Source organism: Penicillium coprophilum, assembly GCF_028826855.1.
Source record: "Penicillium coprophilum strain IBT 35676 chromosome Unknown utg000005l_segment0_segment0, whole genome shotgun sequence".
In the NCBI taxonomy this organism is placed as follows: Eukaryota; Fungi; Ascomycota; class Eurotiomycetes; order Eurotiales; family Aspergillaceae; genus Penicillium; species Penicillium coprophilum.
The window spans coordinates 2,812,558-2,837,565 of record NW_026622724.1 but is presented as its reverse complement, the minus strand read 5'-3'; the positions used below and the strand labels follow the sequence as shown (position 1 = coordinate 2,837,565).

General features: G+C 47.4%; 8 protein-coding genes across 8 annotated transcripts; 5 read left to right on the top strand and 3 right to left on the bottom strand.

The window, feature by feature from the left end:
- Positions 1-724: 724 nt before the first annotated feature.
- On the top strand, positions 725-2,087 carry N7500_008607 (Aldolase-type TIM barrel; the record flags this gene model as incomplete). Its single annotated transcript, XM_056679751.1, has 7 exons — positions 725-803; positions 877-920; positions 986-1,108; positions 1,170-1,278; positions 1,334-1,565; positions 1,622-1,958; positions 2,013-2,087. 7 exons carry the CDS (start codon positions 725-727, stop codon positions 2,085-2,087), a joined length of 999 nt encoding a protein of 332 aa, XP_056530123.1.
- An 833-nt stretch (positions 2,088-2,920) lies between these two features.
- On the top strand, positions 2,921-4,121 carry N7500_008606 (aldo/keto reductase family protein; the record flags this gene model as incomplete). The annotated part of the gene is made up of 3 exons (XM_056679750.1): positions 2,921-3,023; positions 3,085-3,167; positions 3,225-4,121. 3 exons carry the CDS (start codon positions 2,921-2,923, stop codon positions 4,119-4,121), a joined length of 1,083 nt encoding a protein of 360 aa, XP_056530122.1.
- Positions 4,122-4,968: 847 nt separating this feature from the next.
- N7500_008605 (Dimeric alpha-beta barrel) lies at positions 4,969-5,713 on the top strand (the record flags this gene model as incomplete). The annotated part of the gene is made up of 2 exons (XM_056679749.1): positions 4,969-5,155; positions 5,241-5,713. 2 exons carry the CDS (start codon positions 4,969-4,971, stop codon positions 5,711-5,713), a joined length of 660 nt encoding a protein of 219 aa, XP_056530121.1.
- Positions 5,714-5,981: 268 nt separating this feature from the next.
- Positions 5,982-7,133, top strand: N7500_008604 (uncharacterized protein; the record flags this gene model as incomplete). The annotated part of the gene is made up of 5 exons (XM_056679748.1): positions 5,982-6,059; positions 6,120-6,188; positions 6,241-6,308; positions 6,357-6,580; positions 6,628-7,133. 5 exons carry the CDS (start codon positions 5,982-5,984, stop codon positions 7,131-7,133), a joined length of 945 nt encoding a protein of 314 aa, XP_056530120.1.
- Positions 7,134-7,979: 846 nt separating this feature from the next.
- N7500_008603 (GPI anchored serine-threonine rich family protein) lies at positions 7,980-8,956 on the bottom strand (the record flags this gene model as incomplete). The annotated part of the gene is made up of 4 exons (XM_056679747.1): positions 7,980-8,517; positions 8,577-8,711; positions 8,776-8,854; positions 8,905-8,956. 4 exons carry the CDS (start codon positions 8,954-8,956, stop codon positions 7,980-7,982), a joined length of 804 nt encoding a protein of 267 aa, XP_056530119.1.
- Positions 8,957-10,218: 1,262 nt separating this feature from the next.
- On the bottom strand, positions 10,219-12,270 carry N7500_008602 (alpha-amylase; the record flags this gene model as incomplete). Its single annotated transcript, XM_056679746.1, has 8 exons — positions 10,219-10,243; positions 10,308-10,557; positions 10,640-10,862; positions 10,917-10,937; positions 11,001-11,024; positions 11,078-11,673; positions 11,740-12,147; positions 12,213-12,270. The coding sequence occupies 8 exons, from the start codon at positions 12,268-12,270 to the stop codon at positions 10,219-10,221; spliced, it is 1,605 nt and encodes a 534-aa protein (XP_056530118.1).
- A 543-nt stretch (positions 12,271-12,813) lies between these two features.
- On the bottom strand, positions 12,814-14,517 carry N7500_008601 (alpha-amylase; the record flags this gene model as incomplete). Its single annotated transcript, XM_056679745.1, has 2 exons — positions 12,814-13,449; positions 13,507-14,517. 2 exons carry the CDS (start codon positions 14,515-14,517, stop codon positions 12,814-12,816), a joined length of 1,647 nt encoding a protein of 548 aa, XP_056530117.1.
- A 2,771-nt stretch (positions 14,518-17,288) lies between these two features.
- On the top strand, positions 17,289-24,872 carry N7500_008600 (Glycosyl transferase family 1; the record flags this gene model as incomplete). The annotated part of the gene is made up of 6 exons (XM_056679744.1): positions 17,289-17,642; positions 17,699-17,874; positions 17,930-23,935; positions 23,990-24,195; positions 24,253-24,763; positions 24,824-24,872. 6 exons carry the CDS (start codon positions 17,289-17,291, stop codon positions 24,870-24,872), a joined length of 7,302 nt encoding a protein of 2,433 aa, XP_056530116.1.
- Between the last annotated feature and the right edge of the window lie 136 nt (positions 24,873-25,008).

Below are 25,008 nucleotides of genomic sequence, written 5' to 3'. Positions count from 1 at the left end.
CTTGTGGCTAATGTAGCACACACTATACCCGGTTAAAGTAACCGGAGGTTGAGCTTGCAAATGGACATTGATATTGCATTTATACATTGATGCTACTCAGACTCACTGGTGATAGACGACAGAACTGAGGCAGGGAGATTAGTATAGCAAACCGAATTGTTCAATTGTAAACTCAGGCAAATCCGGGGGATTCTGAATCATGGTGGGTAGTTGAGATTGCCTCTCTGGTCTGAATATGGTTAGGTGATTGGCTTTTGACACTGTCTCTCTCGGTTTCACCTGAGATCCGAGGTCATACAGTAGTACTCCGCTCTCGGCCTCTTAAGATATGACCTTATTGAGTACGAGATCGAGTAACAGAGCAAGTATGATAAAGTTTATATAGATGTTGGCTTCATGCAAAAGCTAGGCATGGCGGTATCTCCAATACTTTGGCGGGCCCCTGTAATAATCAAATAACACAGTAACTATGTTGCCTAAAAGTACGCCATCGAAGTATAGTCCTGAATAAGGAGTATTTGTAGTAGCTGCGAGAGCATATGTTACCCTGCATGACCTTGAGTTACCCATAGCCCAACACTCCAAGTAGCCCCACGCTTGAAGACTATAAAAGAGATCTGCCTTACAAGGGAATCAACAAATTATGAACCTTCAAAGGTCTACTAGCTATTTTTGAACTGTTGAGATATACCATATTTACCTAAGAACCTTGTCAAGCTCGAAAATGCACGAATGCCAGATCAACCTGCTTCAGTACCTGCGCTCAAAGAGTCAGATAGATGTCGATACCTTTGACGTTGATAGTATGGAAATATGCTCGATTTTATCCTACCTTTTAGTTTCGGTGCCATACGCTAATATCTCAAATTCCATCAGCGTCGGCGGAAATTCCAGGATGTGTCGATGCAACATCAAATCAAGTACGTGCATTGCGTCTCGAAAATGACAACAGAGAATTTGACTAATTGGGTCATTCTTTCAACAGGCCGAGATATACTCAGAGATGATAAAACCGCGCCACGATGACCTGGTGAAAGAAGTCCTTGTTTTCAGCGCAAAATTCAAGTCTGAATTTCCGGCTCTGAGGCTGGAGGAGCTGGCATTTGAAGTCATGTTAAGCACGAGAACAGTATACTGCCACTTCAATGACTTGAACTTCAATTCGTAAGGCAATTCGGCTGGCTTTCCTTGTTATTCCCAATATCACTGGCGCCGTGCATGTGATGGCAAATCCGTGCTATTCGTACCACAAGGAGAAGGTTGTGGAGACTGGAAAGCGTACGTTGCCTATCAACAACACAAGAAAGGTCCGCTGACAAGAATCCGGGGTTAGGATTACACAGAATCTGTGATATGCTAGATCCGGCCTTCGACACTGATCGGTTGGTAGTGAAGGTGGCCGCCACATGGGAAGGTCTCCAGGCATGTCGAGAATTGAAACGTTGCGGGATAAAGACTCTAGCAACCACGGTGTTTACAATGGAACAAGCCGTCTTGGCCGGCGAGGCCGGTTGTGTTTCTATTTCACCTTTCGTACATGAAGTCAAAGTGTTTTTCGATGAGAAGTAAGTCGGGTCTCTTTAATATCTAGTCCCAGTCTCCTTTATCTCACCAGTTATAGATACTCGGACACAAATCCTCTTCTTAGTATGTGCGTTCAGGCACAGCAGTTTTACAAGAAACGGTCAATGAGCACAAAAGTCAAAGCATGTGCTATGATCTCGCTTGACGAGATCCTACAGTTGGCTGGTGTGGATGCGTTGACTATCACGACTGGTGACCTAAAAAATCTTCAAAAGGGCACTGGTTGTAAGTGCTTGAATGAGAGTCAATCTTTGTTTCATGATAACTATATTACTGATAGTAGCGACTATCCCTCGTATGTGGACGACGAGAGCACCTATCGTCTGGAATACTCTCGAAGTGGCCAAGGTGCGGGCCAGTACAAATTGACGCAGGTTCGTTTCTCTGTTCAGGCTAGAAGCTCCCCGTTCTAACGAATTGAATTCTAGGCCTTGGCGATTTTTTCAGATTTTCAGTTTAAGGGAGAGGAATTTTTGAAAGTCCACCAGCAACATTTGATTTAGCTCACGAGGCTTTGCCACAGTCGATAGTAACATATGACAGACCTCAGACAGGGGGATTGTATGTAGCGACCAGAAAGGGCGAGGTGGAGGATCTCTGGTATTGGATCTATGGAATCCGAGGGGATTTTGTAGGACAAAATGACGAGAAACGATTCTGGATATGACGGTTAGCGGAAAGCACCAATGTTTTATAATGGCCTGCATAGTGCTGTTTGATTGAGCTGGCTGCACTGTTGCTTTCAGTTCCACCTAAAACCCGAAGTTATACTGCAGCATTCGTCTCTGTTTCTCAACATTAGAATCTAAATACTCCCGAGGTGATGTTGTACCGACTTGAATCTAGATCCAGGACACCGAAGCAGATCAGATGTAGAAAGAGAGATAACTACTCATCTTCCACCGAAAAAGGAATCCACACGGGAAATTACTTCAGGTAACCCTAGATACACTCACATATTCCTTGCTCATTACCGTCTAGATCCCTGCAACGGTCCTCTCCGCCCCTGTACTTGCATCAAGCATCTGCTTGTATCCTTTGCAGATTAACTACTTGAGTAACTCGATTAAACCTCACATCTTTGCTTTACTTTCAGCACTTGGAGCTTGTCAGTGCTCTTTTTGCTTTCGATCAACCATATCAAGGCTCAGGAGGGTATTTGAAATATTGCCTGAGGTCTATATATTCGCTCTATATATCCTCTCAAAATCCAGACTTGAGGCTTCACAGAGACATTTCTCCTTGCGCTTCGAACCGCGTTTCTACTTCGGTAGGTTTAATGCCAAGAAGAACAAGTACCTTCTGTATCGCTGACCAGGTACGAAAGACACACAAAATGACGTTCAAGTCGTTGCCAATGAAAATCAGAGGCCGCAAGCAAATTGAGGTTCCCTCGCCTGCATTTGGCACATTTACCTTAGATGCTTGGGAATCGAATGGTATGACATTGAGTGCCGATTGAGATTTGCTCGGAGTTCAGCTACTTACTGTATTCCCAAGGTGATCCGCAGCAAGCAATCCAGATCATTCGCACAGCTATTCAAGCGGGATGTCGTCATCTTGACTGTGCTTGGGAATACAATGTATGTCGACCACTCGAGTCTCTGGTATTCCCATTCTTATGAGTGTTACAATCCCAGGCAGATGTCGAAATTGGCGAGGCGATTCGCCAGTCCGGCATCCCACGCGAAGAGATATTCGTCACTCAAAAGCTGTGGGTCAACTTTTGCGCTCCCCAAAATGTGGAGGTTGCGTTGGACCTGGCGCTCCAGCGGATGAAGATCGATTATGTTGATTTATTCCTCATCCACCATCCTGTCGCAGTCAAGCCGACCGGCGATCTCCGTAAGGCGTGGATAAACGAAGGGACGACCATGAGGGACCAAGGCTGTGCAGCTGATGATCAGGGTAATTTCATTCCAGATCTGGAACATTGTCCAGCAGCTGTCGCTGCACTGAATGGGGGTAAAGGTAGTATCATTCCGACATGGAATGCGATGAAGGCCTTAGTCCGATGTGGGAAATCCCGATCGGTTGGAGTTTTGAACTTCGACGTTGAACATATGCAAGAGATCCTCAGTGTTCAGAGTGATGATGACGATGAAGTCCCACTTTCATGCAACCAGATTGAATGCCACCCCTGGTTTCCCAATCAGCGACTGGTTGACTTCTCACTGGAGCACAACATCCTGGTCATGGCGTACAGTCCATTTGCTTCTATCAAATACGAGTATGGAGTCTTCCCGCCTGAGCCGTTCAAGCCTTATGGAACGACTCTGTTAAGAGACGAAACAGTCCAACAAATCGCAACCAAGAACGGCATGACTGCCACTCAAGTCTTGCTCAGCTGGGCAGCTCAACGATCTACACTGCCGATATTTAGAAGCTGCTCCCCACAGCATCAACAGGAGAATCTTGTATTCAAGGAATTACCCCAACAGGATATGCAAGCCCTGGCAACTTTGGAATTGGACGGTCGAACTGGAAAGTCTACAGCGATGATGTACTTCCCTGAAATCAAGGTATATGATTGGTAGCTGTCGGTTCTGCTTGGTAACGATTGGATGAATGTAATGTCATCCTAATTGGGCATGTAATGGCGAGCTTCATTCCGAGATCGGGTCAATGAATTGATCGTCACAACGTCATCCTAGCACAATTACCCCATCAGCCTATATCTCCGGCCTATACCTGCATGTGATTGACGCTATACTGCAAGCCCTACCGAATTTCTGCATATCATTTCTCCTCTTTCCGAAGTGACGAATTATAGCCATGTCTACATCAAATACATTCTCCTAGCCGCAGATTCAGCTGTGCGATGAGACCATATTTGTAAAGTTATCAATGACGTAGCATTGCTGCACAACATATGTAGCTGCCTTCATGACGAGGGAGCACAACAAGTCGATATTCGCCAAAGTAAGACACCTCTCGTAGATATCCAATTCTAGATGCAGGAAGGGCACGGCCACATAGAGTAAAGTTCAATGACTTGCATGATTGTACACATTGGGGTGGTACAATTGCCTCTTTTGTGCGATTCAATGATAATGGCTTGACACTGCCAATTCCTTGCTGCAAGGCTAACACTAATGGGATAAAGGCTGTGTAAATCGGCTAGCAATCTGGTGACTGTATTTAAACCATTGGCTGGTGGTTGATTATCTACTGGCCTAGGTCTACTATTCAACACTTATACAGGAGACTAACCCGAGAACTATGGAAACTCCATGCAGCCCGATTGCCTGGCTGGGTTTACTTCAGTATATAGATAGAGCAAATCCTCCCAGTTTCCATAGAAATTGTAATCATTTTCTTCGATATCTATATTCTTATCACCAATTTACCTCAAGCTGCGTTTAATCAGCATTAAACTCGAAGATGACTGCCCCTGTGACCGAAGTGACCATCGTTCCCCTAGTGAAGGGTGCCGATCCACGAGTTGAGAATAGCGACGCAGCCAAAATACTCAACAGGGCGAACGAGACTGTAATGCAACAGCCTGGATTCCAACGCATGATATGGGGTTTGGATAAAAAGGACCCTAGTATGATGGTAGGCATTGTTGGTGAGTGGCTCGATGAAAAATTACATGAAATCACAAATAACAGTCCAAGATTGGGATGATCTTCAATCTCATCTCAATTTCATAGCCGCTCCGTATTATCAAGCTTTCATAGATGATTTTAATCAGATTATTGCTGGACCGATCGTTTTGTTTCATACAACCTATGAAGAAGGAGTTGGCATTGCGCCTCTGATTGAGCTCAAGGATCAAATAACCGATGTCTCTCTTGCTTTCTTCCCTGCAGGATCATTGACCCAAGGGTTCCAAGACGATCTTTCCTGGGTTTCTCAGACTGTGAAAACGGATCTCCTCAAGCCTAAAGATGCACCCTCCAGTATTGTCAGTGGCTGGTGCACCGATGATGCGTTGGACGAAGAGCGCCATGGAAAAGGACCAGAGAGGCCGTGGATGTCGATGGTAACATGGAAGAACACAAAAGCTCGACAAAGAGCATGGAATCGCCAAGCTGTTCTTGGTGATATTCCAAAACTTGTTGAAGGGAAGGGAGAGCTGGAAATCTACGAGGTCGAGTTCCAGCCTGTGATTTCCAGGCCGTAAACAGATTTTGATAAATTATGCTGGATAAATTATTCAAGCACTTGGATTCCAAAGTCTTCGTTAATGGCTTCTAATTATCTGAAGGTGTAGTTCACCAAATCGAGGGCTTGATGTATATATATCTTTCAATCTATACAGGCAGACCCACCAGTACTAGTCCTAAAAGAACAAAAGTCGGAAGAATCTTCCGAATCTTCCGTTTTTGAGCAATCTCCCCTGAATAGCTTCATAATTACTATGCCATAAATTAGTCTTATCCAGAATAACTATGGGAGTTTCCAGTTCTACTCTGTCAGGAAGACCAATCCGGATGCGGGCTCAACATGGTGATCCAGTTGACACCCCAGTAAATGCCCAAATCGCTGTCCCAATCAGAAACAACTACTGATTATGGAAAAACCATCAGACGGCCGAGGGACACCTGAAGGATGACTTTGGCGAGTACACTATTAGAACTGAAAAGTTTAATGACTCGGTGAGAGATGATTATACTTGATCCGGTGCTCAAGTCTGACTCTGCGTACTAGAATGATTGGTATTGCAGACACCATTATATCCGCAATGGCGGGGTTTATGGTTACCATTATGCCCATTTGTGAGTCTGACCCTGTATGCTTCTAATACCTGATACCTAAATATCTAGGAATGGTCGGTACTACTCCAAGAACCCAGATGGAAGTTCGGAGAGCGTAAACCCGACATTGAAGGAAGCTTCCTACACTTTACCGGGAAGCAAAATTCCGATAGATTACTCAGATGAAGTGGATTGGGAGATATTGAATGAGATACCTGACCCTTGTGTCGTAAGAGCCTCTATGACCCACGAGCACCTGAGAGAATTCTTGGAGAAATTGAAGAATCGAGAAGGTAGGGATTGGTGATGCATGATGAGCCTCGTAGCTAAAATAGCGCAGAGAAAATTGTTGCCAGTGATCAGGCCAAAAAAAGAGCCACCTGGAAAAGAATGCTGAAAGGGAAGGAAAGTCCAGACATGGTCACCGAAGACGAGGCCGAAGAGACCGATTATGAGACCGAGAAAGCCTCAGACGAAGACGAAGAGGAAGCAAGCCAGCAGAGGTTATCGGAACAGCGAACGGGAGAGAACGAGAGCGAAACGGGGGGAGATGATCACAGACGTGCCAGTCACCAACACAAAAACGTTGAGTCAATGGACGAGCCCGTGGATGCAGTAGAGACCGAGGGCACATCTTCTGAAAAGCGTAAGGCCATTGAACTGAACGATAGCGAGGAAGAGATGACTAGGACCTCAACCGCGAAGAGGGTGAACATGAATGAAAGACAACGATCCACGTTTACTGAGCGGGAGAAGAGAAATGCCGCCAACAGGAGGAAGCGAGAGCGCCGCAGAAAGGCGAGAGAAGCGAAACTGGAGATGGACAAGAGGACTTCGGAGTCCTAGCTTTGCCGGACGTGTGCACCGCCATCATATTCACTCCAAGTTTGAGATACTGGCATCGCATTGTGTGCAGAGTAGATCGACAATAAAGCGCCATCCACCAGCCAAGCTGTCGAGTGCTCATTGTGCTCAGGGTCTCATGGTCATTGCAGCACCCAGTCTCGATGTTATGCCCACATGGGTATCGAATCCGACATCATGTGCCGGAGCTAACCCGTGCTAGGGTTGAACATCGGGATTTCTTCGTTAAGATATCACGGGTCTGGGGATTCCACATTATCACAATGTAATCGTGCGCAAGAGGCGTTTCAAGATGCTGTTATACCACATGTCTGCGTGTGGAGTGTCAGTGAAAACAAGTTCGTTCAAGAAGAATGTAAGAATGTAATATGTAATTGAATCTCAACCCAAACCCATGTGATAGGTATGGGAGAGCGAAAGAAATGTAAAACAAGAGCGTGAAGAAGTAAAAACAGTTGACTCCAACAAATTTTGAAGACAACACCTCCAGAACTGGGATATCAAATAAACAAAACAAGTAGAGACCTAGGATGGATCTATGGAACAAAGCAAAAAAAAAAAAAAAAAGCAAGCTCATATGCATCATCCGATTACATCCCTAGTCTACATCCATAGATGAAACCCCGAAAGGCCGACCAACCACCTGCAAAAAAAAAAAAAAAAAAAAAAAAAGCAAAGCAAAGAAATCCATCCATTCATTACCCTTCCTCCATAAATGACATAGTTCCCAGAACTTGGTTCTCAACTCTCCACAACTTGAAGCTGAAGTCGTACCGGACCTCGGCAAATACCAAAGTGCAGCACGTCAGCTAATCTTCAAGTTGCAACTTACAGGAGAGCGAGGATACCAGCCAGAAGGCCGGCAGCGGCACCGGGGGCAACCAGAGCCATAGCAGCACCCTCGGAGGCACTAGGGGAGGCAGAAGCAGAGCCGGTAGCGGTGCCAGTGGCGGAGGTGGTCAGACCAGTCTTGGTGCTGGTGCCAGTGGAAGTTCCGGTAGAGGTAGACTGGGTGGCTGTGAGGAGAGAGATATCAGTGCTGCTTTTTCCATGGAGAAGACTAGTAGTAAGGGAGCCAGAGGTCAAGGTTCCGGGGAAGGGTTTTAGAAAAGACACGGCTGGGGTGAAAGTACCAGAAGTGGAAGCATCGGTCTCAGTGGTGTGGGTACCAGTAGAGGTAGAAGCAGAGGAAGTGGTACCAGAGGTAGAGGCAGAAGAAGAAGAGTCAGAAGAAACAGTGGAAGATGTACCGGTGGTGGTGCTGGAAGAGCTATCCTCGGGCTTGGTCACATCGAACTTGTGGGACTGGGCGAGGATGCCGGTGTTCTGCTCCTCGGTGGAGACCAGGTTGATCTGATAACCGGTGCTATAGTGTACATTGCGTTAGTGGATGGCATAAAGATATAACCGCAAAGGTGATCTTACCCATCGGTGACATCCTTCAGACCCTTGGCCTTGTAGGAGCCCTCAGAGGTCTTGACATCGGAGGCGACAGTCTCCTTGACGTTGGGGTAGATGTTGTTGTTGATAAGGACAATGTCAACGGTGGAGGCGTCAGTGCTGCAATGGGTTAGCTTTGGCTTGTTTAGACCAGGGTAAGGTGGAATCATCATAGTCAACATACTTAACGGAAGTCCACTTCACGGAGAAAGACTTGGAGACATCGACCTTGTCACCCTCGGCAGGCTCGGTGACGTTAATGGCTAGATGTATTGTTAGACAAATTCACGTGTCGTGGGGGTGATTTACATACCTCCAACGGAGATAGCCAAAGGCAGGAGAGAGAGAAGAATAGAGAAACGCATGTTGACTGATTTAGCGAATGTGGTTGATTAAAAAAAACGAATGGACGTTGGAGTGTGAAAGAGTGATGAAAGAAGTTGAAGATGGGAGAAACCGAAAAATCTTCAGATTTAAGAGAAGCTTGTGATTAAGTACATGGTGACCAAACAGCTCTGATATTGCACAACCTTGGATGCGCAGAACCGTCAATGTCTCTCCCAATACGGGAAATATACCTGAAAATAGAACTGACATAGTGAGCCACCCGGTTTTAACGCATTCTAATAATATTTTAATGGTTTTATAATACAAAAACGTGGGAAATCAGGGTCTGAGTGAGGTTCCATGTTGGAGCAGAGAAGATCTTCATGGTTCGCAGACGAGCTAGTTTCAGGCACAAATTCCACTTGCATTGTATATTACAATCGTTTTCCCAGAGGGATCCTTTATGTACTCAACATACAATCGGAGGATTGCCGTTCTACAGATATGTACACCTACCATGGTTGGTGTGCGCCGATAGGGCCGATAAAGAAGACGCTAAATGGTCTTGGCACGGAGCTAGTGAACTTTCGTTCTCATACGGGAGTAAAATACGAAACAATGGATTGATTTTTCATTTCCCATTTTCCAGGTTTTTTTTAAAAAAATACCGCTTAAGATGGTGTATTTTTGAAATTGCAAAATCTGCGGTAATCTATCTCGTTTAATCACTTGGCCTGGACCCTGATTTCGGGAATTCCCGTATATTTTTAATCGGTTGCCAATTTGAGCAAAGACCACCCTAATCATTTCACCAAAGAGAAAACGGACACGCCCACGTAAAAATCCCTGCCCAATATAGAATTCCCGTGTCTCGAAAAGAAAATTCACCTTCAAGATCGTTTCTGTGTCTCAGTAAAGACCCACTGCGCCACAGTCAATTTCAGGCATGAGACACCTCTCAATAATAGGGCACTCGGACCGCCCGCTAGATGAACCATAGGTGGGAGCACTGAACTTAGCACGGAGAGGAAATGAGTGTCTCACCGAGAATCTGCCGGCGAAATATTATCGCACCGCAGACAGAGTGGTGCCATTTCCACAGTCCACTCCAAGGCCGAATCAATATATTAGTCAGATTCAAAACAGGCTATTCTTTTTACTTGTACTAAGGCGTTATGGCTTATTTACATCGAATACGAGAACGAGATTGGGACAACGCAAAAGGATTATCAAAAATATTTGTACAAAGATTTGTATCGAACACGCAGAACCCGTATCCCCAGATTGCGCCCGAATTCAATTAGTTATCGTAAATGTTCACATTACTGTAGCACAAGAAAGTCAGTCAAGCCACAGCCTATACGCCTGGAGGAATGGGGGTATACATACAAGTCCCTTTTGAGACCATCCCGGTCCACTGTAGCCGAGTCAACCCATACACTAGCACTCATCCCCTGAACACCGAATTTGCCATATCCATTTTTGTCAATAATAACAGGTTTCATGCTGGAATGCAAGAGATCGGTCCATTGTTCGCATGCATGCTGTTGACCGACAAACATGCGCTGCACACCCGGACCAGCATTGCTGATAACACACGCAAGGCCGGAGTGACGGGCATTTCCGTAGCGAACAAATCCTGTATCGCGGTTAGATCTGTTCAGGCAGAGTGTGACCCCCCTAATGGGGCTCAGCATGCGATGGGAAAGGGGTAAGCACACCTATGCAATTTGGTTGGTTGAAATAGTCTTGTTGTTCGCCGTAGGCGTACAGTTTCCGGGCTTGTATTAGAACGGGCAAAAGCCCGTTGCAACTTGGTACCATTGGGTTCTCCACATTCAGCCGTATTCCATACAGGTCACCGTAAAATACGCATGGGTGACCGCCTTTGCGGAGGAGGACCAGGGCGTATGCTAGTAATTTGAAGGATGGTGATACTGGGGTCTAGGTGAGATTAGCCACGTTTCATTCCTTCTGAATAGAGAATAGTCGACTCACTTCGAGCATTTGTCCTGGTGCCTGTGAATGGTTAGCTCAAGAAAATATATGTGTGCCAAGACCTAGGTACGAGTTGTTACTTACCGTATCGTGGTTCGCAACAAGGGTCTGGAGAAGGCAGTTAGTATCACTAATCGGGCATCAGACATTGAGCAACTTACCACAGCATGGTCCGGCCGACACTGTACCAGTGTATCTTTGAAGATACCGCGAAGGTCTGGTGCTTGTGCATGGGACAATTTGGAGAACCGCTCTAGGAGGGGCACATCATATGCAGTAAGATTGTACTTCACCTTCTCGAGGTAACCCAGAAGCGACGGTAAATGTCCAGTCCAGTATTCTCCTATCGCAAAGAAGTCAGGGTTGGCAGTTTTTCGAACATGTTGCACAAAGGTGCGTTGGAACTCTGTTGAGAAATGCTTGGCGGCATCAAGTCGCATCCCGTTAAGGTTCAGTGTGTTGGTGATCCACGTTCCCCAGTGCAGAAGATCTGCGCGGACTTCTGGGTGGGTAAGGTCCAGGTCGGCGAACATCAGATAATCGTAGTTCCCGAACTCCGTGGACACATCTTGCGCCCAGTCCTTGTCGGATTCGACAATCTTGTAGATTGCGCTCTGCTTACTCTTATCGTCCCAATCGACGCCGCTGAAGTGTTGCCAGTTGTACTTCATTGAACTGTACATGTCACCACGACCGGCGAACTCAAAGCCTGTCCAGCCATTGACTTCTACCGGGTTCGATATGTTCAGGTCTCTTCCTGTTCTCTCGGTCAGTAACTGGGCGAAGATTCAATGAATCGAATGTCAAGGATAAGATGTCTTACGCTTAGGATCTACCTTGACGGCCTGAAAGGGCTCTGGATAATCCGCGCCAGCCTTATGATTAAGCACAGCATCCCAGATGATACCAACGCCGACGCTTTGCGCTTTGCGCATCAGGTCTTCAAGTTCTCGCTTGGTGCCCCATTTCGTAGGAACTGTACCCTTCTGATCGAATTCCCCTAGATCGTACAAGTCGTAGATGTCATAGCCATTACCATTCGCATCCATGCCCTTGCATCCAGGAGGGATCCAGATCTGATCAATGCCAATCGCCTTGTATTCGGGTAAGGCATTTTGCAGACGGCGCCAGTGCTGCCGGTCGGCAGGAACATGCCATTCAAAGGTTTGCAATATCAGCGAGTTATCTGGAGCAGTCCATGATGGCAGCTGTTCTAGATTCGCAGCTGCTTCTGTACCATGTATGCTAGTTAGACAATGGGGGTTATGTTTGATATGTTTTGGTGGGGAGCCTGACCTTCAATCTGTTTCCATTTCTGGCCTTTCTGTCGAGATCCACAGCACAAAAACGGCATTGTTGGATTGTTGTACAAATGACAACTCAATGAGATACAAGAGCAGAATATGGATATCCCCTTTCGGGGTTAGGGCTCGGATGTAGGAACTATTTTTACTCGGCGAACCTTGGAACGTTGTAAAGTACAGGTTAGGTGGGTCTCGGGTGAAATGATAAAGTGGATCTTTACCAATGTCTTATGATGATTAGACGAAAATTTCATTCCAACCGTGGAACTCTCGAACTTTTCTAGAAAGAATTTCCCGAGCTCCACATGGATAAATCTCATTGGCTTTCCGTAATGCATGATATGTAACAAAATTAGGAGAAGAAATGAAGCTCAAAATGATACAAAGGCCAAAACACCGTATCAATAAGAGGGAAAAGGTCAATATCGCCAAACAAAATGATAGAAAATATTGCACATAGAAAGGATATCTCCGCGAACCAAGTCGAGCTGTCAATACAGCTCACCACAATGGGAAAAAAAGGTCAAAAGAAAAGGAGCCGAAACGAAGGAAGTAAGCAACGAGCGAAGGAAAAGAGCTTTCGGGAACTTTCACTAAAGAAGGGCAATGAAGCTTGTCGCGACTGCTAGCAAGAAGGTGGCTAGACCGGTGCTACTTATTAATTGGACGCCAGCCGACGTGAAGCCACTGTGAGTTTTCAACTGAGCAAGCGAAATGTTCCCAGATGAGTGACCACAAAGACCACTACCGTCCAAAAAGTTCGTAGGGAAGAAGACTCGGGGCTCTCCTTGGGCCATAGGAACGCGCAGCGTGCCTAAGTTGTCGACAGTATAATTCTTACAGGCCAAAACATCTGTCACCCTTGTGCCAGCGTTATAGCTGACTGCCAAGTCGATGCTGTAGGCTGGACTGGTCGAGGATTGACTGGACAAGACCATGACCACTTGTCGACCCTGGACACCTTTCGTGAAAGCAAGCTCACTGCCTCCCTGGAAGATCGTGTGGGTCGAGTCTTCAAAGTAATCTTCTCCTAACAAGGCTGCGTGGCTCCGGATGCGATTCAGTTTTGCGATCAGCTTGTAGAGCTCTGCATCTGTGTCGTATTTGGTGAGCCAGATGGCTTCTCGGTTTTTGGGCACCGAGTTTCCGGCCAGATGTTGTTCTTGGCCTTGATATATCATTGGGATTCCATCAAACAACATGGTAAACACCAGTACGTTTTTGCTCGCCTGGAAAGTATCATGATCAACAAAAGCGATCAATTAGATCGACGAGGATATACATACCGCCATGTCCTTGGTATAGCTAGCAATTCGAGCCTTGTCATGATTTTCAGAGAAGGAGGCCATGGCATTGACATCTGGGAGCTGCATCCTCATTTCCTCCACTGTCTTCGCCAAGACGGACGTAGTGCCATTTGTGAAAGCCTGCAGGATTTGGAAATAGATCGGATAGTTGGGTAAACTCGCAATGTAATTGCTCTGGTAGTCGGACATGATGCTGACTGCCCCCTCAAGGACTTCACCTGTCATGAAAATGTTGTCGAGACCCTCAGCAAACGTTTTTAGAAAGCCCGGGTTGACGTGCTTGGCGGCATCAATCCGGAGCCCGTCAATAGAATATGTTTTGATGGCGTTTTTCGCCCATTTGATCAAGAGTTGCTGGACATCTTCGTGCTCGGTGAAAAGATCAGGTAGTGGCACTGTATCATCTCCCGTCTGGCACTCTTGCGCATCTTTCATGTCATTCCAGTCTGTAATGTTGCAGTATGGATGGAAATAGTCAGCATTATTGAAGGGTGTCAAGGTTGAGTAGTCGATATGTGTGGCGGGATCGCTGCCATTCGTGATGTAGGCCATGTTATTGATCACTGTATCCATCATCAAGTACATGCCCCTGGAGTGGACAGCGGCACTGAGGTCAAGCAAATCTTGATGCGTGCCAAAATGAGAGTTGAGATTGTTGAGGTTTAACGGCCAGTACCCGTGGTAGGCTTCGCCATACTCGACTCGGCCATGGATATTCTCGATGATTGGAGAGATCATCACAGCATCGAATCCCATTCCTTGAATGTAGTCGAGTTTGTCAATAGTTCCTCGCCATGTCCCCCCACAGTAAAGGCCTGCTGTGGTGTTGCAGGGTGCTGTTGTCGATCCGTCTGTGCGAGCGAAACGATCTGTCATGGTCTGGTATATTGATCTAGGTTTCCAGTCGGCTGTGCTTGCGGCTGATGCCGAGGCGATGAGCCCCGTAATCATCAGACCTGCCAACGAGTGAATGGTGCACCGTGACATCATGGCAGCTCGTATTTGTGCGGGTCGATTGGAAGAGGAAAGACAGAGAGTACGAGGTTTCAGATAAAGAGCGACTTGAAAAACTCACAAGAAGCGCAAAGATGGCCAGAAAGAGAAATAAATGAATGACATTTGGACATCAGCCAAGAACGGAAAAAGAGGAGAAGAGAGCAGGTTTAGGAGACAAGAAAAGGATCGAAAAACGGGGAAATTTTGCCTTCCAGGCAAGGAAGGGCCAATAAGTCAGGTGGCTTCCAAGGTTCTGTCGGAGATCCAAACATACAGTAGTTGGAATTATCACCCCACAATTTCACTTCTATTACTATCCTAGCCGGCGAAATATGGGATTTATGTACAGAATATGTTATACTTGGTGGACTGAGCACCTATGGGCTTGTGAAAATGATTTGCCTCGGAATGGCTGCATTAGACCTGATTTGCCATGGGATTTGCCCGGCTCAATCGCATATTTTCTTTTCTGATATTCCCCAGACTTTAGAAAGTAAGATATCATTGTGGCTTCTCAGCTTGAAGAACTACACTGGTGGCTTCATAGACTATCTCGACATCAAGCGGGGGCCTGCAGAAACCGAGATTAGTTTTGTGTTCATATGGTGGATGAGGGGAAAAAGAGAGAGACCGGACGCACTAGGTACAATATCGTTAGAACGCTCCGTGCCTGGAGGAGTCATTATTTGGTCTGTCAGGTACCAGGCACAGGTGTCCACACTGCTTCCTGGGCACGGCGATTTGGTCCGATGTTCGTGCAGGTCACGTGGAGACACTACCCTAATTTCAGTCCTGCAACACAAAAGTGACAAAGTTTGCATGGTCCAATCATCTGAGACAGGGTGGTATCAATCCAAGAAACTAGCGATGTTGCCCTGAATCTCCATAAAATGGAAAAAAGCTATAGATAGGACGGAGTACTCCGTACTCCGTATTACATCGATACCGTATAAATCACCCTTACTACGCCGCTTTGGCCTTGCGGCTGTTGAATACGAGAGATAGTGAGACAAAGGTCGAATATTTCAATCAATTTCGTGACACTGTTCTGTATTAGACTACCAATCTCAACGATTTTATTTCGTTATTCTACTCTGTATGGACATATGCATTTCCCATAATGACTCCTATATTTCACGCCCAACGCAAAAAGAAAAAAAAAAGAAGGCATAAGGAGGGAAATAAACACAGAGGTAGGTACTCCGTACATAATTCCGGTTATGTTCTGGTGTGATAAGTGATTCTGGCCTGTACGAACCTTACTGCGCCATGCTCGCTTGTTGAAGGCTTCCCGGACTTCCGTATCAGGTGGCGTTGATAACAGGATCACATCACGCTAACTACTGCAGGGATGTCTGACCATGTGGAGATTAGGGTAGAGATTTCTTTTCGCTCGTACGAAGTATAATCCCAAGGTTGAACTTAAGAATATAGAGTATGAAAAATCGGGTTTAGAATGCTATGGGGGACATGCCAAATGTTAGTATCCATTTACTGATTTATAGATGTTGTTCACCACGGCAGTTCAAGGCTGTTCGCCACCAGCTACTATTGGCTGCTTGGAAACCTTCCATGGTGGGAAGAAAATTTAGACTTGCACGATTTTCGAGGGAACCTTTCGTATCAAGAAAAGAAAAAGAACGAAAAAAAAAAAGAATACGAAGCCAAAAACCGCATTAAAACCCCTTTCAATACAGGTTTCTCGTATTTGAAGACCCTCGCTGTAAGATACGAAGTGCAAAATACCGAGTGGGCGGGTCTCAGATCGCCAGCCAATCGGGCAGATCGGGCTACCAGTAACTCGGCCCCAAATCCACTCGGGCCATGACCGAGTGGCATATCGGCATTGTTATAGGCTGATATTTACGGGTCTCGGTGTATGAAAGAATATTCACCTACCTATAAGAGTCGGCCAAAGGGAAAGTCTTTTTTATTTTTGGTTTCCAAAGAATCAACTTGTATAATAGCCAGGCAATGACTATAAAGCGAACGCCTGCCCTTGCTACCAAAACAAATTCTTGGTGCTAGTACAGATAACTCTACGGTGTAGCAAGTGTGGGTCAAATCCAATAGTTTACACATACAGAACGTGCGAATCGGGTAGCCCCGTTGTCAGGCTCCATTTATTCTTTTAAAAGAACGGTCACAGAGGGGTTTCCTATTCGGACAAGAATGCCGTGCATTTTTTTTTATGTATGCTGGTATTGGTCGACCCAGTGGCACCAGTCGCATTTGATGATAAATTTGTATATCCAAAGGAGAAAATTATTTTCTATTACATTAATTTTTTCAAAAAGTGAAAATTACCGAGGCCGAGGCGTTGGAATCTAAGATACTCCAATACTGGGGCTCTTAGAATTTGATATGGGGTTTGTCTCATCTGCTTATTTTTATCATGAGCTTCAAGACTAGCCTCTTAGCACTTAGCACTTGACACTTAGCACAGTTGTTATGTGATCATTTCTTTCTCCCTTCCACATTCGATTTCTCCTTTCCATCTCTCAATCCTCAGTCCTTCGTTTGCTAGCTCAGCCAGTCTCTCGTTATCTTTTTTTTCCTCTCGCACCCTGCCACCCTCCGACGACTTTGGGAATTTACGGCGTGACTCCCCCAAGATACCCACACTCCACTACTCCATGGCAATTGAGAGCTGCACATCTCCATATCTTTCATAGGGTGTCTCAGCCTCTCATCCCAGCGGGGATCTCCTCCGCATTGCCTGAGGCGAGCGACTATCACCCAACAGCTCCGCGCAGTCACCAGCCATGAAGTGGTTACTCGCCAGCGGACTGATCTCGCTTTTTGCGACGACAGTCACAGCTTGGCCCTACGACGAGGCTTATCTGGATTATAACCTCAACACAAATAAGACGGCTACCAACCCTGCAGATTACTGGGGAACATGGCCTGGCCATGAGGGGAAATATAACCCTTCTCCGGAGAACTGGCGCTTCCCGTTCTACTCTCTCTTCCTAGATCGCTTCGTGAACGGCGATCCTTCCAATGACAACATCAACGGAACTACCTTCGAGCATGATGTCGATCATCGCATACGCCACGGTGGTGATGTTGCTGGTCTTGTTGATACACTGGATTACCTCCAAGGAATGGGAATCAAGGTTTGTTTAATCTGTGATCATCTCGTGGGGAGAAAATATATACTCACAATGCCTAGGGTATCTATATTGCAGGTACCTCCTTGCTGAACCAGCCGTGGACGTCAGATGGATACGGAGTTTTGGATACAACAATTCTCGATGCACATTATGGTACCATCCAGACATGGAGGGATGCCATCACCGAAATCCACAAACGCGACATGTATGTCTTGTTTGACAATACTATTGCGACGTAAGTTATCCCCGTGTGCGCAGATAAGACAGCATACCTAACCAAATACATACAGAATGGGTGATTTGATTGGATTTGAAGGTCATCTCAACACGTCAACTCCATTCTCCGAGAAAGAATATCGTACAGTATGGAAAAGTGAACGCCGTTACAGAGATTTTGACATTGGAATTGGCAAATACAACCAGAGCTGTGATTATCCTCGGTTCTGGTTCGAAAATGGGTTCCCAGTGAATGAAACCGAGCTCTCTGGCTTGGTCGGATGTTTTGACAGTGACTTCGACCAATACGGTGACATTGAAGCTTTCGGTGTGTGGCCTGATTGGAAACGACAACTGGCCAAGTTCGCCTCCGTCCAGGATCGTCTTCGCGAATGGAACCCGACCGTGCGCGAAAGATTGATCCGCCATTCCTGCATGGTCATCCAATCTTTGGATATCGATGGCTTCCGTTATGATAAAGGCACCCAAGCTACCGTGGATGCCCTTGGAGATATGTCCGCTGCTTATCGAGAATGTGCGCGCGCCGTTGGGAAGGACAACTTCTTCATCACCGGCGAAATCACGGGTGGAAATGATTTTGGTGCAATCTACCTCGGAAGAGGCAGACAGCGTAACCAGTATCCTAAAACCGCAGACGCCACAATAAAGTTGACCAATGAGTCTTCTGCTCAGTGGTTCTTGCGCGAAGCGGGACATGAAGCCATCGATAGTGCGGCCTTCCACTACACGACATATCGTGCATTGACCCGATTCCTCGGCATGGACGGGCAACTTTCTGCCGGTTTCGATGCGCCTGATGACTGGGTTGAAGGCTGGAATTATATGTTACAAACTAACGATTTAATCAATGCGAACACCGGCAAGTTCGACCCTCGTCATATGTTTGGTGCGACGAATCAAGACGTGTTCCGTTGGCCAGCAATTGCCAACGGTACTCATCGACAGTTACTCGGGTCTTTCGTGACTACATTGCTGCTCCCCGGAATCCCACTTCTTCTGTGGGGAGAAGAGCAGAACTTCTATATTTTGGATGCCACTGCCGAGAACTACATTTATGGGCGACAGTCAATGTCGCCTGCAACCGCGTGGATGACCCATGGCTGCTTCCACTTGAAGTCATCTCAGTATTACAAGTGGCCTGTTCAGTCCGCTCAACACGGCTGCAAGGACGTGACAGTTTCTTATGACCATCGGGACCCTTCTCACCCGGTGCGAAATATCCTGAAGCAGATGTACCACCTGCGCGAACAGTACCCCGTTCTCAACGATGGCTATTCGCTTGGTAGTTTGTCAAAGAGAACCGATTGGATTCTCTACCCTGGTTCTAATGAAACGGCAACGGAAACCGGAATGTGGTCTGTTTACAGGGATGTCAACACCGAGGTGCAAGATTTGGGCTCTAATGCCAACAACCAACCGGTCTGGCTTGTTTATCAAAACCTCAATGATACAAAGACATACCACTTCGACTGCAAATCCATAAATCCGAACAAGACAATCACCGCTCCATTTGCGTCCGGTATCACAGTCAAAAACCTTTTCTACCCGTATGACGAGATCAAACTCGTCGAAGGAGCGCGCAAGCTCGGCTTCAACGGGTCCAAGGCGCTCAATGGCTGCGTGGAAAGCATGAAATTGAAGGCATATGAGTTCCGTGCATACGTTCCCATCGATGCCTACAAGCCGCCTCGCCCCATGATCACCAAATTCACCCCGGGCCATGATTTCCCTTTGCGCTCTACCGTACAGGCCAATTCCACCGAGGATGTGGCGGTTGAACTTTACTTCTCGGAAGAAATGACCTGTGACTCGGTGACCAAGGCAATTACCTTGCATTCATCTACTGAGAGTGGGAAGGTTCCAACTGTGAAGAAGGACACTGTCCATTGTGAAACTATTTCGCCGTTGCTACAAACAAATTGGACTGCTGAGATCCCAAGCGTTTGGAAGTGGACAGCAAACCTCACCGGAGTTTACAACGGTATCCACAAACTGACTGTCAGCAACGTAACTAACTCTGACAAATCCTCTACCCACGCTGTTGATCACTTCCTGTTCCGCATCGGCCAGATTGATAATCCTATGGTATGGAATACTGCCAACTACTCGAGCAGTCTACTCCACAAGTGGCCAAACAACACGCTCTTTATCCAACATCATGCCGCTGGTGCTGACAAATACCGTTACACTACCAATTGGGGATCATCATACTCCGACTGGATAGACTATAAAGGTGGAAATGATACCATTGCCAGGCTTCCATGGTCTGGAACCAAGGCGCAGGAGTGGGACGGTGAACATGTACGTGTTGAGTACTGGAGTCATTTGACCGGAAGCAGCGACTACGTGCAGCAAGGCGACACTGAGTGGGATCATCAAGTCACGAGGCGCTTCCCCCATGCTTTCTTCAATGGGCCTTACAATCAGTATGGATTCGACGGGGGTCTCGACAACAAAATCAGGCTCGACACCAAAACCGGAGTCTGGTCTTTCCATTTCGTGTCCGAATGGCCCGCAGTCGGGCAACTCAACATCTGGGGAATTAATCCAGACGGAGAGCCCGATCAAACCTGGGTTTTGGGTGATATCGATAATGATACAATCCTGGACAGAAGCCCGCCGTCCTCTCTGAGCGCGACCTTGATCAATATCACTCAGGCGCCAGCCAAAGGATATCTCGCCCACAAGCTCTATTTCGATGATGGATCCCTCCGCTTCTGGCTTGACCCGGTTGGACCTCAGTCCACACAGATCATCATGTTCGTGTTGTTCTGGATCATTCCATTCTTGACGGGCGTGGGGTGTGTCTACATCTTCATGAAATCCTTCTACAAGGTCAAGTTCAACCAGGTCGGTGTGAGTGAGAAACAAAGCTTCATTCCGCTCGCACTTTGGAATAAGATCAAAGACTCCTCCCGTTCTCGCAGGGATGTGTCCAACCCATTAATGCGCCTGGCAAACAAATCCGGCTTCATGCAGAGCACCACCGCTCTGGGCGGAGCTCTTGCAGCTGGCCAGCGACGCATGGTTCTAATCGCCACCATGGAGTATGACATTGAGGATTGGGCCATCAAAATTAAAATCGGTGGTCTCGGTGTCATGGCCCAACTCATGGGTAAAACACTCGGTCACCAAGACCTGATCTGGGTCGTTCCCTGTGTTGGAGGTGTCGATTACCCAGTGGACCAGATGGCAGAGCCTATGGAAGTTACCATTCTTGGCAGCCCCTACCAGGTCCAAGTCCAGTACCACGTCTTAAACAACATTACCTACGTCCTGCTTGATGCTCCAGTGTTCCGCCAGCAGTCGAAGACCGAACCCTACCCTGCTCGCATGGATGACCTTGACAGTGCAGTGTACTATTCAGCATGGAATCAGTGTATCGCGGAAGCCATCAAGCGATTCCCAATTGACGCCTACCACATCAACGATTACCACGGCTCTCTCGCACCTCTTTACTTGTTACCACGAACTATCCCCGCTTGTCTTTCGTTACACAATGCCGAGTTCCAAGGTCTCTGGCCTATGCGAACGATCAAGGAAAAAGAAGAGGTCTGCTCTGTCTTCAACCTGGACGAAGAGGTCGCTCGTCGTTACGTTCAATTCGGTGAGGTGTTCAACTTGCTACACGCTGGCGCAAGTTACCTCCGCGTCCATCAAAATGGTTTCGGTGCCGTCGGTGTTTCTAAGAAGTACGGAAAACGGTCCTATGCTCGCTATCCTATCTTCTGGGGTCTCCACAAGGTCGGCAATCTGCCAAACCCTGATCCATCTGACATCGGTGAGTGGACAAAGGAGCCCACCAAAGAGCAAGATATTACTGTGGATAAAACATACGAGGCTGGCCGTGCTGAGCTCAAGAGACAGGCCCAGGAATGGGCAGGTCTCGACCAGAATCCCGATGCCGACCTGCTTGTCTTTGTTGGTCGCTGGTCTATGCAAAAGGGTGTTGATCTCATTGCAGACGCAATGCCTGCTGTTATCGAATCTCGACCTAACGTGCAATTGATTTGCATTGGCCCCGTTATCGATCTTTACGGTAAATTCGCTGCTCTCAAGCTTGACCACATGATGAAAATCTATCCCGGACGCGTCTTCTCAAAGCCTGAATTCACTGCACTCCCTCCATTCATCTTCTCCGGTGCCGAGTTCGCCCTGATTCCATCTCGTGACGAGCCCTTCGGACTGGTTGCCGTGGAGTTCGGCCGAAAGGGTGCTTTGGGTATTGGAGCCCGTGTTGGTGGTCTCGGTCAAATGCCAGGTTGGTGGTACAATGTGGAATCGACCTCGACGTCTCACCTCCTCATGCAATTCAAGCTTGCAATTGAGGCCGCGCTCAATTCCAAGACATCCGTTCGTGCTATGATGCGTGCCAGATCTGCGAAACAGCGTTTCCCCGTCGCTCAATGGGTCGAGGATCTTGAGATCCTGCAATCCACCGCCATCGCGATTCACGAAAAGGTGGCCAAGAATCAGGGTAACAGCAGCACTCGACCTGGCACTTCTTCTGGAATTAGCAGTCTCAGTGGAGCTATGTCATCTCTGACTCACCTGCCAGGCGGACTGCCCTCACCCGGCATGAACTCTCCATTCACGCATTCCAGGGACAGCAGCTACTCCTTCAACCAAATGAACAATCTTGCTTCACAGAAGAAGGTCAGCTACAGCATAGACCCAAGCCCGGATGATGTGGAGAAACCCAAGTCGGGGCTGAGTCGTTCTCTCTCCCTGGGTGTCCGCTCAGGCCCCGGTCACGCTGGACGTCGTCGCAGAAGAGCAGGAGATGATATCGCAGAAGGTGATGAACACGGAGCCACTGATGCCGAAGGCGACAGCAGCGACGAGGACACTGCCCACAACTTGTATGCAGATGATGACGAATATACTCTTACTCCAGCCCAAGTTGAGGCAGGACGACGAGCCCAGGCTGCTCAAAAGGACCGCTCTCACAACATGCCTTCTCCAATTCCCTCTCCGAGCAGACGTGTCAGCCAAGAGTCTTTGCAGCCCAGGTTCATGGTGCCTTTGGAAAGCCCAGGAAGTCCCGGAACACCACCGAGCGCTGAGAGCCTCCTTCTTCCTCCTCAGCCATTCGGCCAGTCGAACCGTTTCAGCAGCGCATCCGTTCTATCTTTGGACTCTGTCGTCGGCAATAAGACCGACTTCAAGCTGCAGAAGGTTGATCCTTTCTTCACCGATAGCACTGGCGAGTACTACAAGACCTTCGATAAGAGATTGGATGCCCTGAACGGATCTAACTCAGAGTCACAACTTTGTATCGAAGAGTTCTTGATCAAGAGTGAGCAACAGTGGTTCGATAGGTTCCGCAATGCCAGACTCGGTCGCAACAAATCTCCCACACCATCGATTCGCCATTCTTCAAGAAACACAGATACCCCAGAAAACATGTTCTACAATGATGATATGGTCTCTAACGCGAACAGCAACGAGGATATGGTTCTCCAAGACGACGAGTTCCTGCTCGGAAAGGACTATGTCCCTCCCACTGGACTCAAGAAATGGATGCAGATCAAAATTGGAGATTGGCCGGTCTACTCCATCTTCCTCGCTCTGGGCCAGATCATCGCTGCAAACTCATACCAGATCACCCTCCTCACAGGTGAAGTCGGTCAGACTGCGGAGAAACTGTATGGAATTGCTACAACATATGCCATTACATCTGTTTGCTGGTGGCTCGTGTACCGGTACTTCAAGTCTGTCGTTTGTCTCTCTACTCCGTGGTTCTTTTACGGTCTTGCATTCCTTATGATTGGATCTGCTCATTGGCAAGCGGATACCTTCAGTCGGGGATGGATCCAAAATGTGGGCACTGGCTTCTACGCCGCGGCCTCCTCCAGTGGATCTATTTTCTTCGCTTCCAACTTTGGTGACGAGGGAGGTGCTCCTGTTGAAACCTGGATTTTCCGCGCCTGTGTTATTCAAGGTATTCAGCAAGCGTATGTCATTGCGCTCTGGTACTGGGGTTCCACTATGACCAAGGCTTCTTCACAGGGTCTCCTGAACCCTGAGACCAACATTTCCAACACCTGGAAAATGAGGTAAATAACACTGCGCTCCCATGTCCTGACTTCTTTTACTGACTTTATCTTTAGTGCGATCTGTTATCCCATCGCCATCTTCTTGTTTGCCGTTGGTGCTCTGTTGGCCATGGGTCTTCCCAACTACTACCGCCAGAAGCCCGGCAAGGTGCCGTCTTTCTACAAGTCCCTTTTCCGAAGAAAGATTGTCTCCTGGAATTTCATTGCGGTCATCCTACAGAACTTCTTCCTTAGCGCACCCTATGGTCGCAACTGGAGCTGTAAGTTCAATCCCCCTGTCCAGCTCTTGCACATACATCAATGCTAACATTTCCCAGTCCTGTGGGGTTCCATCCACACCCACGCATGGCAGATCGTCATCCTCTGCATCGTCTTCTTCGGCGTTGTCTGGTGTGTATTCCTCTTTGTCGTCAGCAAATTCTCCAAGAAACACAGTTGGTTCCTTCCCGTCTTCGCCTGCGGCCTGGGCGCACCCCGCTTCATCCAAATCTGGTGGGCTGTCTCCGGCATCGGCTACTATCTCCCCTGGGTTGGGGGATACACTTCCGGTGCGCTCGTGTCTCGCAGTCTCTGGCTGTGGCTTGGCGTGTTGGATTCCATCCAAGGTCTCGGATTCGGTATCATCCTTCTGCAAACTCTCACTCGAGTCCACATGTGTTTCGCTCTCATTGCATCTCAGGTGCTGGGTTCTATTGCGACTATCTGTGCCCGAGCTTTCGGTCCTAACAATACGGGCCCCGGCCCGATTTCTCCTGATATGACTAAAGGCGCTGATTCCTTGGCTAATGCCTGGTTTTGGGTTGCCTTGTTCTGTCAGTTGTTGGTCTGGTATGTTTCTCTTTTCTTCTCGAGGTTGCTAAATAGAATGACTGCTAACGTCTTTTACAGTGCTGGCTTCCTCCTGTTCTTCCGTAAGGAACAACTCGCCAAACCATAAGCTCCCCCTCCCTTTTGGAGCAGTTCTGTTTCTTGTCACAAAACGGCTATGCCATCACGACGAACATGAATGTCAAATTAATCTCTGCATACATGAAGCATGTTGTTTCCCTCATTTGTGATCTATTTTGCTTTTT